The sequence below is a fragment of the Phalacrocorax carbo genome, chromosome 1 (genome assembly GCF_963921805.1).
Source record: "Phalacrocorax carbo chromosome 1, bPhaCar2.1, whole genome shotgun sequence".
Lineage (NCBI taxonomy): Eukaryota > Metazoa > Chordata > Aves > Suliformes > Phalacrocoracidae > Phalacrocorax > Phalacrocorax carbo.
This window is the reverse complement of record NC_087513.1, coordinates 116,563,676-116,579,841: the sequence shown is the minus strand read 5'-3', so window position 1 is coordinate 116,579,841 and position 16,166 is coordinate 116,563,676. Positions and strand designations below refer to the sequence as shown.

The following is a 16,166-nucleotide window of genomic DNA, read 5'->3' as shown; positions in this document are numbered from 1 at the left end:
GCTTGGAGAGATTCCAATTGGACATGAGAGGGAAACTTTTCACAGTGAGGACAGTCAACCATTGGAATGATCTCCCCAGGGAAGTGGTTGGCTCGGCCACATTGGACACCTTCAAGAGTCGTCTGAACAGGGTGCTGGGCCATCTTGTCTAGACTGTGCTCTTCCTAGAAAGGTCAGACTAGATCCCTGAGGTCCCTTCCAACCTGTGGTTCTGTGGTTGATTCTGTGTGCTGGAGTGGGCCAGGAAGTGTGCTTCTGGGGAGAATATGTCTGAGTTTGGGATCCAGAGCCTCATCCATTCCCCTCTGCCTAAATCCTGGAGGTATGTGTACAGCCCAATGGGCTTTTGCAAGATACACCTAACACAGGCTGCATAGGTTTGAACTTCTTGTAAAATGTATTCTTGGCTGCTTGCATTTAACTTGCTGGTGGTGGCATTGACAGGTTACAGCAATTATATAGGAAATGAAAGACAAGGATTTGGTTGCATGCTCAAAAACTTGCCAACTGTATCATCTGCTTTGCAGGGTAGCATCTTGCAGGCTTGCCTGGGTGTGCCTCAGCAGCTCCACGGCAGCGCAGACTTGTGTCACTCTGCTGAATGCAAAAATTTAGACAAATGCCAGAATTCAAGTCTTACCTCATATAACAGGGTCCTCATCCACGTTTTGCAGAGTAGGGTACCCTCTTCGCTCCCCTGTAGGGTCCAAGGGCATGACATGGCCCGGCCTTGGGAGGAGGCATCCTCACGCACATGGCGAAAGCAGCAGCCTGCTCTGTGGGGCCATGTCTTAGGAGGTGGGTGGCAAAGGCTTGAAATACTTTAGGCCAAGGAGACACTTGCCCCAGGGCCTCCAGCATCTCTAAGGCTTTGAGTGATGGAGGTCAAAGCAGTGGTGTGGCCAACTCTCCCCGCGCGTCCTTGAGCATGGTGGGCTAGTGGCCATGTGGAAGACATGGGTTGGGAGCTCAGAAGCACATGTGGCTCCAAGGGGTGTTGCCAGCTGGGTGACCCTCACAGGGAACACAGGTGGGGAGAAGCTGGGGGCTGGCAGGAGCGAGGCACCCAACTGCTGCAGGCCGTTCTGGGTATGCACGCATGCCCCTGCTATGGCACAAACAAACCCGGTATGAATGAGCAGGTTAGGCTGGGCACGTCAGTGGCCAGTCAATTTTTTAAATTGCAGTTTTGGATAGGTTTGGGCAACATGCCAAGATCACCTAGGAAACCTTTGAAGGGTTAAAGGGCTTTCTGTCCCAACCCAGTATTTTAAGGAGCAGAACGTTCTGAAGGAGGTAGAACTGAACAATCTCTGCAAAGGAATTTTTTTTTTTTGTATCCCAAATGGGTGCAAGAGTGAAACAAAGAAATCCCTGCCTGCATGTATGTGGTGGATGTGTCAGTGGTATCATCCTCGTGGCAGAAAGGGGTGCCCTGCCATCGGTGCTTGCAAGGTCAAAGATGTGTGTTGAGAGACGGTGAGCCGAAAATGGGTCTTCTGCAGAGGGGAGGCCCAGACACCTCCTCCAATGGATATATGCAGAGGGGAGATGGGTCAGAAGCAGGCAATGCTATCTCCCCTTGGCTGTTTGGGCTTGTTGCCGTAATGGTCCTGACAGGTAAGGAGCTGACAGTATAAGCAAAGGCAGAGCATGGAGCAGGCTGGTCTGATCTCTGAATCAGCTATGGAGCTGCTCTCTGTGGGGCACCACTCACTGGGAAACATTTTCCTCCCACTCTGTGCTGTGTCTTCCCTCACCTTGGCACATTTGGATGTGCTCCTGCAGAGGAAAAAGTGCCTCTGTGTCAGAAATGAACAGTCATGCCTTTGCAGACATTTTAGGTAGCATCTATGCCCTGAGTGGGGGAACCAGCCCCTGGGCAGCAACTGCCTACCTGTGTAGGGTGCCCTGGGACTGGCACATGCAGGATTTGTGCGGGCACAGGATGCGTGCTGGGGCAGGGATGCTGATAGCTGTGTGGGTACCTCTGTTAGTACAGCCCAGGGGAGCACGCATGCCTGAGCCAGCTTCAGATAAGGGGGGAGATGCTCCAGAGCAGACTCAGCCCCTGATTTATCCCTGCATGGAACAAAGCTGGAGAAAAGTTTTAAAAACAGTCCAGGCATACCTTAGAGCAAAAAAGATGCCTGTATCACTGCTTCTTCTCAAGGGAATTCATGATAGTTATTCCTCCCCTTTATTAATGTGGCTTTTTAATACAGGGAGACAGGGCAGCAATGCACACAGGTGGGCTCTGTCCTCCTGGGAGCAGAAAGGAAGAAATGTGATGGCTCTGTCATGACCTGGGCTCCTGTTCCACTGCTTGGGGCAAAACTTGGCCTCCTCTCCTTGGGCTGGCTCCAGGGTGAGGGGAGGACTGGGAGATTATTACCCAAGTAAACAGCATCTTTAAAAAAATGTTTTCACAGGACTGGCTCTTTGTAGGGCAATGTGGTGCATAAAGATAAAAGTAATCTGTTTTTTATTTACCATACTGTACCCATTTGAGGGGAAAAAAATAGCCACCACTTGTTAAAAAGGTAATTGAATATTTTGTGAGCAATGCGCCCTGCTGCTGGGTGCCAAGGGCCAGTGTTGCCAGTGGCTATTGAGCTGTGGCCACCTGCAGACCCAGCACCAAGCCGAAACCATTTAACATGATTACTGTGCTCCGGTCCCAAGAAGTGCTCATTCCCCGGCAAGACTGGGGCAATTGTGAAACAATGTTGTTAGCCAGTAGGAACATATCCAGGAATTTTATGGCCATATCCATGTACCCGTGGAGCGTGACTATGATTTTTTGTTTTTAATGAGGTTCTGCTAACTGTTAGGTAACCATGCCGCTTTCCACCACCTGTGTTTGCAGCAGTGCCCAGGGGACCGAGTGGTGAGGACAGTAGAGCTGCACTGCATGGTGGTGAGAAAAGGAGTTGGTCCTTTCCCTACTGGCACTGCACTGCAGATCACTCAAAATGCTGCTACTGGAAAGGGGCAGGAGCCGTAGCACAGGTACTGCAGGAGCTGATAACCACAGCTTTCTCTCAGGAGATGTAGCCTGGAGTGGACATGAATTTGTAGCTAATGGTATAGCCTTCCCACGATGCCTGGTGAACAGTTAGAGGAACAAACTGCAGCATTGGTCAGTGCTAAACCAAATTTCCCCTGCCTGGTCATTAAAGCAATGAGTTCTTGCTGATTGGGAGTGACTCATCTGCATCATCATCATAAAAATATAACACTCCAGCCTTTGTGCCTCTGCCAGCATCTATGAATTATTCTTCAGTAAGGGAATTGCATTTAACTTTGTTACGGGGGTAGAAAGCATCTCCATCCAGTGTCTTTTCCAAACACTGCAGGTGTCAGCACATTTTTAATTTAACGTTGTGGTTTTTTATGGTCTAAATTGTATTTTACTAGCAGGCTGCAAATGGCAAGCCAATTTCCCCAGCTGGTGTCAATCCTCGCAGCTCTGCTTACTTTGCTGCAGCTCCACCAATTTGTGCCAGCTGCAGCTCTGACCTGTGGCATCACTCCTGCTGCTGCAGCCAAGTAAACCTTTATTTTGTGGTCGCATAGTAGCAGAGGTTGTGCAAACATAGGGGAGCAGGTGGTCTGCATCCTTGCTTTCAGGAATTGGATGTGCTTCCGTTAGTGCTGGGGTATCTGCAAGTGAATTAGTGTTACCCTGTTGGCCAGCTTCACCAAAAGTTACATGTGATTCTGAGTACTTGTATTTTTGACTATCTGGCTTAAGTTTCATTTGCAGGAAGCCAGTGCTGTGGTTTTCCTGACAGCCCATCTTTTGCAAGATGATTTGGATAACCCCCAAATCCAAAGTCAGTTCTACAGCATTTGAGCTGAATTGGAGGTTACATCCCAGACAGGCCAGCTGAGACCTTCAGCAATAAAGCCATTTGGTGGGAAGTCGTTCTTGGGATGGGGGACTGAGGTGGAGAAGGGCTCGAAGCCCCGTTTGTTCCCCTCTCCCATCAGCTTGGCTGTAAGGAAGAAGAGGCAAGCAGGCAGCTGCAACCTGGTGACTACCATGAGCTGAGCCCAGCTCAGGTCACTGTGGGCACCCAAAAGCACCTTCTGAATTATTTCTCCCTCTCCCTGGGCTGCCCTGAGAAGCCTTTTCATTTCTTGCTCAGCAGCACAACAAAACTCTGCAAGTAAGGGTTTGCATAACTTCCTGGTGTTTTCCCCTGGTTTTGAGGGATTAACATGATATGTATGGGAATGTGCCAAAGATAATGATCTCCTCGACAGAACTATGTTAGACTTCATCTATTTATGTGCAAAAGCCACAGCAATAACCTTTCTAAGAAAGAGCAACGGTTCGTTGAAAAAGTAAACTGTTTTCTACTCCCTATACCTACTTCAGTATTTCTTTCCTCAAAACAACACTAAAACCAATTAAAAAAAAAAAAAGACCTCCACACGTCCACCAGGAATATTGTTTCAACGGATCTGCAAACTCTCACCCTCCAGAGAAAACCTGCATTGTGTAGAGCGATCCCATCACTCTACACAATGACACAATGTAGTCATTGTACTGAAGAAAATGAAACCTTTGGCTACTGACAGATAGGGGAGGGCAAACCTCCTTTCACGGAGTGGTTTTATAGCTTTGAGCCTAGCCTTTGTATATTGCCATCGCTATATAAAAAAAAATAATCTCCCTGTCAGATGCCCTCTCAAGTCCCACCAAAGTCAAACAGAAGTTACATAGATACTTCTAAAAAAAAACATAACCTGCTCTTGCCTGATGAAGACACAGTCCTCCTCTCAGCTGCAAAGGAGCCACACTGGTGTGATGGCAGGGTAAGTGAGGTCCCACACAGACACTGAGATCTCTCAAAAATAATCCTTGCTTTGATTTGCCCAGCCCCATGGCTTAGCCCCCTCTGGAGCTGCATCAACTGGAGCAGTTTTGCCAGAGATTACCTCAGCGCTCAGTGGTGTGAGAATGATGTGGGTTGAGGGAAAGCAGAGGTTAGTTACTGTATTTGCGTTTTTCTTCCCCATCACAGGATGTTAGCCTAAAATCACGCTGATTTGAGGAATATGACTGCAAACACCAATTTTCTGTGATACAACAAGAATAAAGCAAACCCCAGAAGTGCAATGGTGTTTCTACAGGGTCTTAGAGAGGCTTGTTTATCATCCCCCTGCAAAAGAGGTTCATCCCCTGTCAGGCAGTCATCACATCTCTTATCCGGTTAGTAACTTCCCTGCTGCACTTGGGATGGTAAGTTGACACCCCACTCTTCACCTGCCTGGGTGGCGGCAGGGGACTTGTCATCCACCAGCTGCTGTTTCCCATGTCATGCTCCTGCCTTCTCCAGGGAGAGTCGGCTTGCCTGTTTAAGCATGGGTTTGGTCATGTTGCCCCAGCTTGGGTTTGGTGACACTGCCCAGCACAGCTCAGGTGCTCTCCAAGGCCCATTATCCTTCATGCCAGCAGAGAGCTCTGCCTTGGGGGCAGGTGAGAAGAAATTGGGCTGCTGTTGCAAAGCCTTGGCTCAAAGTGCCTTCCTTGGGCACTGTTGCCCAGCCTGCCTCATGCCCCAGCAGGTCCCTCCCCATGCCTGCCACTCTCCCAAAGGAGGGGTATGGCTGCCAGGTCCACACCGAAGTGATGGTCCTCTTTCCCAACACCTTCATGGGTATTCAGCCATGGGAAAGAGGAAGGCTGTACCAGGAAGTGATATGATCTAATTTTGTCCAATATTTCTCCCATGAGGAGGAAGCAGGGCCTGACTTCTTGCTCTCTGCTGTCATTGACAGTACATGCTCTCCTTCTGTCCTCTTCCTCTTCCTCCTCCTCCCTCATCCCTTTTTGGACCCTGTCCAGGTTTAAGGCAGCACCTGTCACTGTGCTCAAGCTGCCTCAAAGCGGAGCAGGGCGCAAGCCTTCACTGCCCTAACCCTATTTTTGATCCTTCTGCATTGCTGGAAGATTTAAACAATTTGTTTATCAAGCAGTGCACTGTTTTCCTAATTAGTCACAGCCCATCCTTACAGCAGCACTTTTTCTCGGTAACGCTCTAGTGTTCAGTTAAACTCTCAGGACACCCTCCTGTGATTCGGACGAGATCACACACCCAAGCACAAAATTTCTTTTTATTCTGGTATTTTGGTGGCTGTGCTTGGCATGAGGCTGTCACTGGTCTCCTGGGGCAGGGAAACACTGCTGGGGGAGCAGTCCCATGCTGTTGCCAACTCCTCCTCTGAACTTGGGCCATCCCTGCAAGTTCTCCATCTGCCTTGGCCCTACAAACACTGTGCCTCATGGCAGGCATTAAAATGCAGCTAAAAGATCTCAAAGGGGAATGCTATGTGGGTGCTAGGGGGTGCATGAAAGCAAGTATCAGATCTGCCCCAAGGCTTCCTAGAAGCAAAGTGAAACTTAATGCTGCTGCTCTGGAGGAGAAACTGAGCCCCCAGCAGCACGCAGGAGCTGGACCAGAAGCCAGACAGATTTTTGCAGGGCTTCAGGCACAACTCAGGACAGTCACCGGTGCTGCCCAGCCCCTCCTCCAGTGAAGTCTGCTGTCGGAGGTATCTCCCTGCCTAGACCCAGCCCAGGAAATTATCCCATCTTGTTAACAGCCTGCTCCCTCATTTGGCTGGAGCAATGTCACAGGCAATGAAAACATGGGTTTCATCCCCCCACCCCACCAAAAACACAGAATGAAACCCCTGAAAGTGGGCATGCAAGAAAATATCAAGGTACTCTTTTCATCCATTCATTTCAATATCCCAATCACCATCTAAACTCTCCTCTCTGGCAGCCCTCCTAGCAACAGCGCCCAGTAAAGCCAGGGAGCATCAGCTGAGGAGGGGCCGTCCCAGTGCCTGCTTGCTGTGCGCTGTTGAGAGTCTCAAGGCAGGGAACTGCCAGGGGCCACACCATACACTAGTGTGGAACTGCCACAGCCCCAGGGATATGAGGGCACATTATCCCACATCACCTGAATTCAGCATCCTCTGAATGAGTTTAAATGCAGCTACCTTGCAAAGCTAATAAATTCATTTTATAGGTTCCAGGTGGGCATTAATGAACCCTCCCTTTGGCTGACTGGTGACTAAAGGCACCTTTTTCCAAATGGAAAATAGGTTTTCAGGTTTCTGGGTTGTTTTTCTTTTTTCTTTTTAGGTGATGGATAGGAGTTAGCCAGTGCCTCCTGTAGTGGGCTGTTTGTGTTGGGTTCAAGGGGCAGCCCTGAAAATGGCTCCCCACTTCCTACTCACACCCCAAAGATTGTAATGTCACTGGAAGATGGACCTCACCTTACATCATAACAGTTCCTAATGCCAGCCTATTTTGCTGACACTATTTCTGTTCCTAAAAATGCCTCCATATGTGACTACCTGCATAGCTTTGGTCCCTTGCTTAGACCCAAGGACACACGGGGCACGGTGTGTTTGTGCGTGTGAGTGTGCAGGGCAGTGAGGAGGCGAATGTCAGGGTGCGAGGGCAGGCTGTGTGGGGTAAGCAGAGGAAGCCAGCTAGGGCAGCAGGACTGGTGATGCCCCAACACCCTGGCGTCCTCCCACTCCCCTTGTGCTGCCCTGCTTGCACCCCATGGTGCCAGGCCCTGTGGCACCCACAGGTGCCCAGCACAGGAGCTGCCCCATGCCCCCTCAGCACCTCCCACCTGTGCGCCCAGGGCTGGAGCCAGCACCTGCAGCCTGCAGCAGGAGGCCAGCTGACAGCACCCACGCCACCGGCTCTTGCCCTCCCCCAGCCTGGTGAGTCTGGGTGTTTTCCTGTTTGCCTCTTACCTTTTGTACTGAACCCAGGGACAGGGGACAGTGACAGCCAAGCTGCTGTCCCTGCAGGAGCCAGGAGCCAACCTCTTCCTGCTCACACCCCAGGGGTATTACCCCAGGGGCTTTCCAGGGCTCACATCTTCCTAATTGTCTTTCCCCAGGAGGGGCTGGAGCCCTACACCCAGCCGTGCTTTGCCAGGTCTGTACCAACACTCAGCACAGAGGGGCTGGAGGCGAGAGGGGGGGGTGCTGGAGAACTGGGAGGCTGCAAGAACCACAGAGCTGACAAGCCAGAGCTGAACTGATGGAGGAGAAGAGGGAGCTGGGGCTCTGCCTGCCAGGTTTTGTTTGCTGTTACAGCCATGCCAGTGTTTACCTGCTCTTTTGGGCTGGGTGTGAGCCCAAGGCAGCTGCATCTGGGAGGATAAACTTAGTTGCATATTGTCTGGGGGGGTCGCTGGATTTTCCACTTCAAAATAGTATGATGCATATACAGTGTGTGTAAAAGGGCTAAATTTCTGGCTTGTGATCATATAAAACTGGTGCTTTCGGGAAGGAATGAGGGTACCCCACTGCATGAGTGTTGCTTTTTAAAGGGGCAAAAGGACCTGAAGCGTTGCTCAGGTGGGTAAGGACGAATGGCCCTAGGACTGGTTGGGAGAGGCTATAGATTTACTAGAGAAAGATGGGGACTGTGAAAGCTGCGTACATCTGGTATATAACTGCAAATCTGTCCATACAACCCTGCTTGCTTCTGGGCTGCTCTGTTGTCCGATCTCTGAAAGGATCGCAGCGTCCTGGATGCTGCACTGTTGCAAAATTTCCAGGAGCTGGAGGGAGGAAATGGGTCTATCTTGTGCAATGCTCTGGCCTCCAGAAAGTTGTCTGACCCACTCATCCCTGAAACGAACAGCCAGGAAAATGAGCCAGGGACGTAAGTAAAGCCATCGCTTTATGGTGGTGGAGTAGCATCTTGTTGGCAGAAAAAAGTGGGGAGGTGGGCAATGTGATGTGCTAACTTTTGCTACTAGCACAGTACAGGCATTTTTGTGTGTGTCATCAGTTCATTAGAAGTTGCTAGAGCTATGTATTTTCTAATGGTATGTATTCCTCTAGACTGCCTCAGTTTCTGGTGCTGGGTTACTGATGCTTTTGGCAGCAATATGAGAGAGAGATTGTTGGAGATGTTTGGCTGGTATAAATTAGAATATAGGTCCTTTGATTTGTGAGAGCTGAGAAAATTGTTATAGCAGACGAGCATCTGTCATTTAACATCCACCGCTGTCTACTTGATACATATCACATTTTAAAGTCAGCAGGGAAGAAAAATATAGCTAGCCAAAGCAAATCATTTTGCCCACCTGATGCTCAAGAACAAAATTCCCACTGAGCTCCAATGCCCAGTATCACATCATATTACATGACAGAAAATTGCCTCTTTTCTTTTTAAACCCCAGTGGTCAACTGGGACCCAACAACATCTTGTAGAATGTGCTTCACGGAAGCTCAGCTGTTGGAAATGAGCCCAAGTCAGGGGCAGAAAGGACCATGCTGGAGCTGGCAGCGCCAGGTGTGTTGGGTGCACTCCACTGGTAGCAGCATCCAGGCTCACAGAGCAGCTTCCAGCCTGCCTTTGAGCAGACAGACCCATTCTGCTTTGCCTTTGTTGGGAAACAGCCAGGTGTAAGTCAGTTCTGATATTTATAATGTAGATGCAAGTTATATTAAATGCCAGATCTCTGTAGCTGCAAGTCGCTCTATTCAAACGTCAATTTACAGCTCTGTAGTGATATCCCCGTCACAGTCCTACCTCCCCAGCAGCAGGGGGTGTGACTGCCTCAGCACCCAGACAGGCACTGCGTGATCTCCAGTGGCTCAGCTTGGCCTCTCTTCAGACTCAAACAGGGGTCAGACTCTGTATCATGCAGGCAGTCTCATGGACTTGCATTTGCAGCTCTAGCAATCCATAGCTGCAAGCGTTTGGATGCATGGTCATACTGGAGAAGCATGGCCTCAGCCATGTTCAGGGACAGTTTCTGAGGTGGCAGCTAGACACGATGCACGTGGAGGTCATCCACCCTTGCCCATGCATCTCCATCCTCCAGTCCCACAGTGTGTCCTATTTCATAGCTCCAGGAGTAGCTGGGTTTTCCCTGAGCTTGACCACCGCAGCCCTCCATCACGTGCAACCTTTTCAAACAAAGGGACCTTGGTGGCTTAAAGCTTCCTCCTGTTAACTGTTAAAGTGCGATCTTAACAAATGCCCTCTTCCAGAGGGCCCTCAGCCCTCTCCTTCAGGAGGTGGCTCTCAGGGTCGATGCTGGGCCAGTTTTTCTTGCACACCTGAGGGCAGATGCCACTGTGAACAAAGTGGCCACCAGAGGTTTGTGTTTTTCTCCCTTTTCCTTCAAGAGAGCAGCTTTCCACCTCTAGTAGGTCTCCCTTCCTCTCCATTAGCTGTGCCCCATTGCTCTCGCCCAAGCCATGGAGGTTTGGGCAAGCAGCAGGTGCTCCTATAGGGATGGTGTGAGGTGTTGGGAGGTCGAGCAGTGTGAACAGACTCTGGAGTGCTTGGCAATAAGCAGAGTAGGACTCAATCTTCTCTACACAGGGACCTTTGGAGTGTATGAGGGCAGGGGGTGGTGGGTTTAGGTTGGCTTTTTTCCCCACCAGTGGAGTGTCACTACTGCAAGGAACAGCTCACTGTGTAAGTACATCCATGGGGAAACTTTTGTATAGAGCAACGTCCAGGTTAAAGGCATCACAAGAAATACGGGCCAGCAGACTGAGAATGCAAATGCTGTCTAGGATCCTCCAATCTTCACTAAAGTTAAATCAAATGCATGGTTTTACACCTGCTGAGAACATTTTTAAGCAATATTTTAAAATCCTTTGGAAGGGTTGGTTAAGCTGCCTTCAGATGATTTTCCTCCCTCCACTGACTGTAGGAACTGTAGGCCATACCCATCTGGCCATGTAGAGATAGTTATGGTGTAGGTCTGTCTCCTAGAGTCCTGCTTTTGGCCATTCCCCAACTCTGGAAACCTGCCTGTGGCATCTTGTCTGTCATCCTAAACCTACCCTCTCCATGAAGGCATCATTCGGAGCAGGTCCCTTTCCACCTCCCACAAGAAATTCATGGTGTGAGAAAGAGAGGGCAAGGTCCAGGTGGCAGAGAGGAAAGGGGTAAGTCTCAGTGAGCAAGGACCGTCTCCAGTGGTGCTGCTTAGCTCCACAGACAATGGCAGATGGGGCAGTGGTTCAGGTCATCGTTGACACCTAATGGAAGATGAGCTTGGGCAATGCCAGCAGTACACCTGCTCTGCTGGGAAACCCATGTGCTGGGAGGCAACCTGCATTGAGCCCATCACTTTTGCTTTGGAGATCTATGTCACCTGTGTTTAGTGTAATGGATGGAGAAGCAGAAATGCACCTGAGAGCAGGATGTGGCCCAGGCTGCTGACAGCCTTAGGGAATTCCCTCTGAATCCCTGGCCAGTGAAAAAGTTGCTGAAGTGTTAAGTTTTGCCCCAGGTAATTCTTAACACAAACAGTTCACTGCTCAGTGCTTGCCCCCTCAAAAGAGGTAGGAGGGGTAACCCCCCAGCATGCACCGAAATCTCCTGGGGGGGGATGGTGTGGGAGGGGGACCACCACCCCAGGTGAGGTCTCGGTTTACCAGGATGCAGCCCGGGTAAACTGAGATATTGATTTTGGGCTGGGCACAATTTTACTCAGAGCTCCTTGGGGGAAGGAGTCCTGCGAGAGGACTGGGACAGTGGTCGTGATTTGCAGCCCATCAACAGTCATCTGGGGAGAGCAGCAGGGAGCAGAAAACCCCTCTGGCTGTGGTCCTACCAGAGTTTTGGGGACAGTGAGATGTGACCATCAGTCACGAAGTAGGCCAGTGACACAGGTGGCTCTTTCCAGTTCTGTATACTCCAGCTCTAAACCGGTCCCAGTAAGGATTTCTGTGGAGTTGCATGGGGCTTGTGCAGCAGCAGATGAGGCCTTCAGGCTTGCTGAGATTTCAGGAGATTTCCTGGGGAACAGGAGTGTGCCCTTTCCCTCCTTTAACCTCTCCTGTTATTGCCATCTGATGTGGTTACAGAGACAGGGCCACTCAGCTCCCTGCTGGTTTCCAGCCCAGCCAGTGTGCAAGTAACTCAGAAGTGGGCAACACCTTGCAACCCTCAGAGACCTCCCAAAGTAATATAGAGAGGTAGCTGAAGATATTCAGCCTCAAAATGTCAATTCATCAGCACTGTAAGTGTTGTCAGTGCTACTGATAATTATTATGAGAAATGATTGCCTGTCTTTCCGGAAAAAGTTGAGAGATCCAGTGAAATTCATCTTTGTTTTGTCTGAAAGTTATTGCAAAGATTTGCAAATGGTTTTACATTTTACAGTGTCAACACGTTCTACACACTTAGGAGGAGTAATTTCAGATAAAGGTTTAAACTTCTTTTTATCTTCCTTTCCTTCTTAAAGGATCTGAACACAGCTGTGAAATGTGAATAGACTTTAACTATTAAGCCCAAACTGCCAAGATGTTATTTCCTGTAGCTTTGACTCATGCAACTGAAGAAATAAATTGGATCAGAATATTGTTTTGTACAGGGGATTTTTGTCTCCCTTTGCCACCCCCAGGCTCGGCTCTATTTAAAGCCAAAATACCAAGGCATACTCTCATGGATGCTCATTTTTCCTGCTGGCGAGGCACCTCATGGCAGGAAACTCATTGCTTGGATTAGGGTGAGTCTCAACCCACAGGAGCTTCATCTGGGCTCCCAGTGGTCACCCACTCACCAGGGGAAGGAATCTGATGTCATCTGGTGTGGGCTGGTGCCACTCGTGTCCCCCAGGATTACATGGTGAGGAGAATGGGGCTTTCTCCATACAATTTATCATCCTGGGCTGAGCATCTGACTTTTCAGTGAGACATGACTGCACAGCTGGGAGATCTAGCAAAAGGGTTTGGACTAAAAAATCAGCACATGCAGTTGCAGTAGCAATTAATTTATGTGCATATGTTTGATCGTATTCATGTCTGCATTAATTGTGTACTTTATTCAGCCGCAAGGGCACCTGCTGGCACAGAACACGCCGGGTAAGTAACTGCTCTTCATACGAGGGACAATAGCAAGAAGATCAGTGTCCTCGCTTCCTCTGTCTCAGCATCTCCTTTTACAGCATTTAGGTCATAATGAGGTGCAGACAATTCAAATAAGCCTCCAGATACATCTCATCTACTGCAGTGTCATTACTGGCAGCTGGAGGCTGTGTGCACAGCTAAACTCCCTCCTGTGCAGAGGTCCTGCACAACATTTATGCATCATTAATGTTGCCCTCACAGACGGGTGTAATTGCTGTTAGGCCTTTCAGTGACTTTCTGCCCAAGGCTTCATCTCATTCTTGATGTATTATAAATTATTATAATATAGTACTTCTTAAAAAAAACCAAAACAACAAAAGGTAAGTATGCTGGAGAAGCTTTTGCTAACATGTTGTCCTTCTCTCACAGATTTAAAACTGTAGAAAGCACTGACAGGCATCTTAAGCGATTACAAGATTGCTGTCACAGAAGTCACCTTGAATAACAGTACCTCATTCAGATGTGCTATAGGCAAAAACAGAGGGAGACTGTTGTCTTAATTTTCTAGAGACATTTAAATTAGGCAGCGTAGTGAGATTGTCAGTCATGTTACCTGGCTGCTGAGGCTTTGGGACTGCAGTGCTGATTTATAGGATTGCTCTTAAGTGATTTACAGCTGACATTGGAAAGGTGAAAAGGACCCTTCAGCTTCTTGTGTAAGACTGTCAATGCAGAATGCTATGGCCAGGAGGCTTTGCATGTTCAGGTGCTTCTTGATGTTACTACCTCCTGGCCTACTCCTGACCTGCAGTGATGCCAGTGGAAGTCCTCCTAACCGGACAATAAAACACTGGTTGCATAGCAATTTAGTTTGGAGGAGAAAGCAATGAACTACCTGGGGGGAAACTGCCAATCTGTAGGAGGGAGGGCGAAGGGAGATGCTTTTCCTTTCCACTGCTGCCCCTCTGTATCCACTCTTTCAGCAAATGCTCATTGGGAACTTGCACTAAATTAGTGTGGGATATATTTCTGCCAGGTGTTTGGTTGCTTAGTTTTCTGTGGTGTATACCATTATGAGCACTGCAGAAAAAAGGCAAGACCCCTCAACAGGGGTGGGCAGGAGGAGCTTGCTGCAGCTACTGGGTGATTTCAGGTACAGAAGTTTTGTTTCCAAATTCAATCCTTAAGCTGAAAGTAGAGAAGAGAGGACCAAGAGAAGCCATGATAACAATTTTCAAGGCCAGGAGCAGTTGCTACAGAGTGGGAGTGAGATGCTGCTCATGCCTTTGGGAGCTTGGGGGAGAAGTCATGACCTTTAACCAGCAGCACAGGAGGCCGGGGTGGGGTATACATGTGAGTGGCCAACAGTCGGGGCAGGTGCGCACTGTGACAGGTGGTCTGGGAGGACTGAGGAGGGTTTGCAAGGCAAGTGTTTATGGGAGATGGACTCAGCCTAGCTGGTCTGGCTTGGAAACAGATGAAGGGTTCCTTCCAGGCCAGCCCAGCTGCCCTGCCTCTGCACCAACCCCAAGGTAGTTTCCTTGCTGAGGATGGGAACCAGTAAATGGAGACAGAGAGAATCACATATTTATCTTATAATTTTTCTGGTATGTCTCTGATTTTTATGTGTTGTTTTTTTTTTCTAGAAAAACTACAAATAAGGAAGAAAGAAGTACGAAGGACAGAAAACCAAGATGTTGGTGCTATCTAATGATACAGCCCTGAATTCACTCCTCTCCAAGCTCCTTCAAGACTACCTGGAGCAGACAAACAGCTCTGCACCTTTCCAGGTCAGAAGTGCCAGCAGCAATCTGGAAATCATCTACGTGCTACTGATGGTTGGCCTCTTTGGCTTCTTCACAGTGGGAGTCATGCTGACCAACATCCGCGCCAGGAGGCTGGAGGACTCCCATGACCCCTACAACACCTATATTGCCACAGACATTTGGCACAAGAAGGACAGGGAGTATTTTCAAGCCAAGCTCATAGAAAATTACAAGCTGTGCTGTGTCTTTGAAAACCAGCTGGCTGTGGAGCAGCCAAGCATGCAGATTCCTGAGGTGAAGTCTTCCTAGCAAAACAGGAGAAAGGATTGTACTTTGCACAGTGACGACCCAGATGATACCTGGTATGAACCAGGCTAGCTGCTTGCCCATCTGCAGAGCTGCAGGTGATGGCCTCAGTCAAGCCGAATAACTGTGAACTGATGGTGAAGCTGATGGGTCTGTGATGACCCTGGTGCTATAAAAGTGCCTGGTCACCAGTACCCTGTTGCAACCACTGCAAGGTAAAGGAGGGGGACACACAGCCAGAGTATCATAGACTCATCAGCTTCACCTAGTGAAAAAAGTAAATGTTGGTGTTGACAGTGTGAACGCTTGCAGTAGTGCATGTAATTAAAACCAAATTGCATCAAACACAAGCTAGAGGCGTTAACAGCCAAGTATGGTTTAGGCAATCATTTTCAAGTAAGACCAGTTTCTTCCAGGAAAAAGTAGCTGAAATATTTCATTTCCATCTTTGTCCAGCATAGAATAATAATTTTATAAAGTGTACAATGTTGTGGATGACCTATTTCTTTCAGAGTCATGCACCTCTTTGAGATAAAATTTTAGAAAAAGATTCCTATTTTTTGCTGAAAACCATTTTTATAGAAAAATTCAGGCTTTGGGGGGAAACTTTTTAGTGACTATTTCTAATTCCTAGCAGGTACCCCAGACTGGTCTTGCCAGCTGCTTTTGATTTTCCTTCTCATGGATGGGGGGTTGAACCTGGCAGCAATATCCACCCTTGTACAAAGATTCAGCAGCCCAAAGGGTCTGTGCCATGCAAGAGCATAATGTTTCAAGAGTTTCAATCATATTTAATTGTTGCACAAAACCTAAGTGCTAGTCTTTGGTTGGAAAGTGAATTTCTACTCTGTGAAGAGCAGTTCCACAAAGTGTCTGATATTTAATCACCAACAGAGCTTATGTCTGTTCTTAGCTTGAATCCTGTGAGCAGTTTCTCCAGCCTCCCTCGGTACAGCTGTTCATCTATTGCAGCACCCAACATGAGGGCCACGCCAGCCACGCCAAGGTTTTCCTGCCCTTGGCCTCCTTAATCCCTCCCTTGGGTGGGCTGTGTCTGCCAAGCCATGGGGGGAAGGTGACAGCTGAACTCAGCTTCTGCAGCAGCAGCTATGAGCCATCTCTGTTAAAAGGGAGAAATACAACTGCCCTGGACATTGCTTTACTCAGAATAGAAACCTCACCAGCTTGAAGCCTGTTTTCGTGTTTGGGATCAAAGAA

At 48.8% G+C, this 16,166-nt stretch overlaps 1 protein-coding gene across 1 annotated transcript; it reads left to right on the top strand.

Annotated features, from left to right (window-relative positions):
• Window positions 1–14,534: 14,534 nt before the first annotated feature.
• KCNE1 (potassium voltage-gated channel subfamily E regulatory subunit 1) lies at window positions 14,535–15,439 on the top strand. Its single transcript, XM_009505698.2, has one exon. It carries the CDS (start codon window positions 14,571–14,573, stop codon window positions 14,949–14,951), a length of 381 nt encoding a protein of 126 aa, XP_009503993.1. The 5' UTR covers window positions 14,535–14,570; the 3' UTR covers window positions 14,952–15,439.
• The last annotated feature ends 727 nt before the right edge of the window (window positions 15,440–16,166 follow it).

Excerpts from the sequence above, each read along its gene's own strand:
- KCNE1 (XM_009505698.2), top strand. The coding sequence starts at position 14,571 with ATGTTGGTGCTATCTAATGATACAGCCCTGAATTCACTCCTCTCCAAG.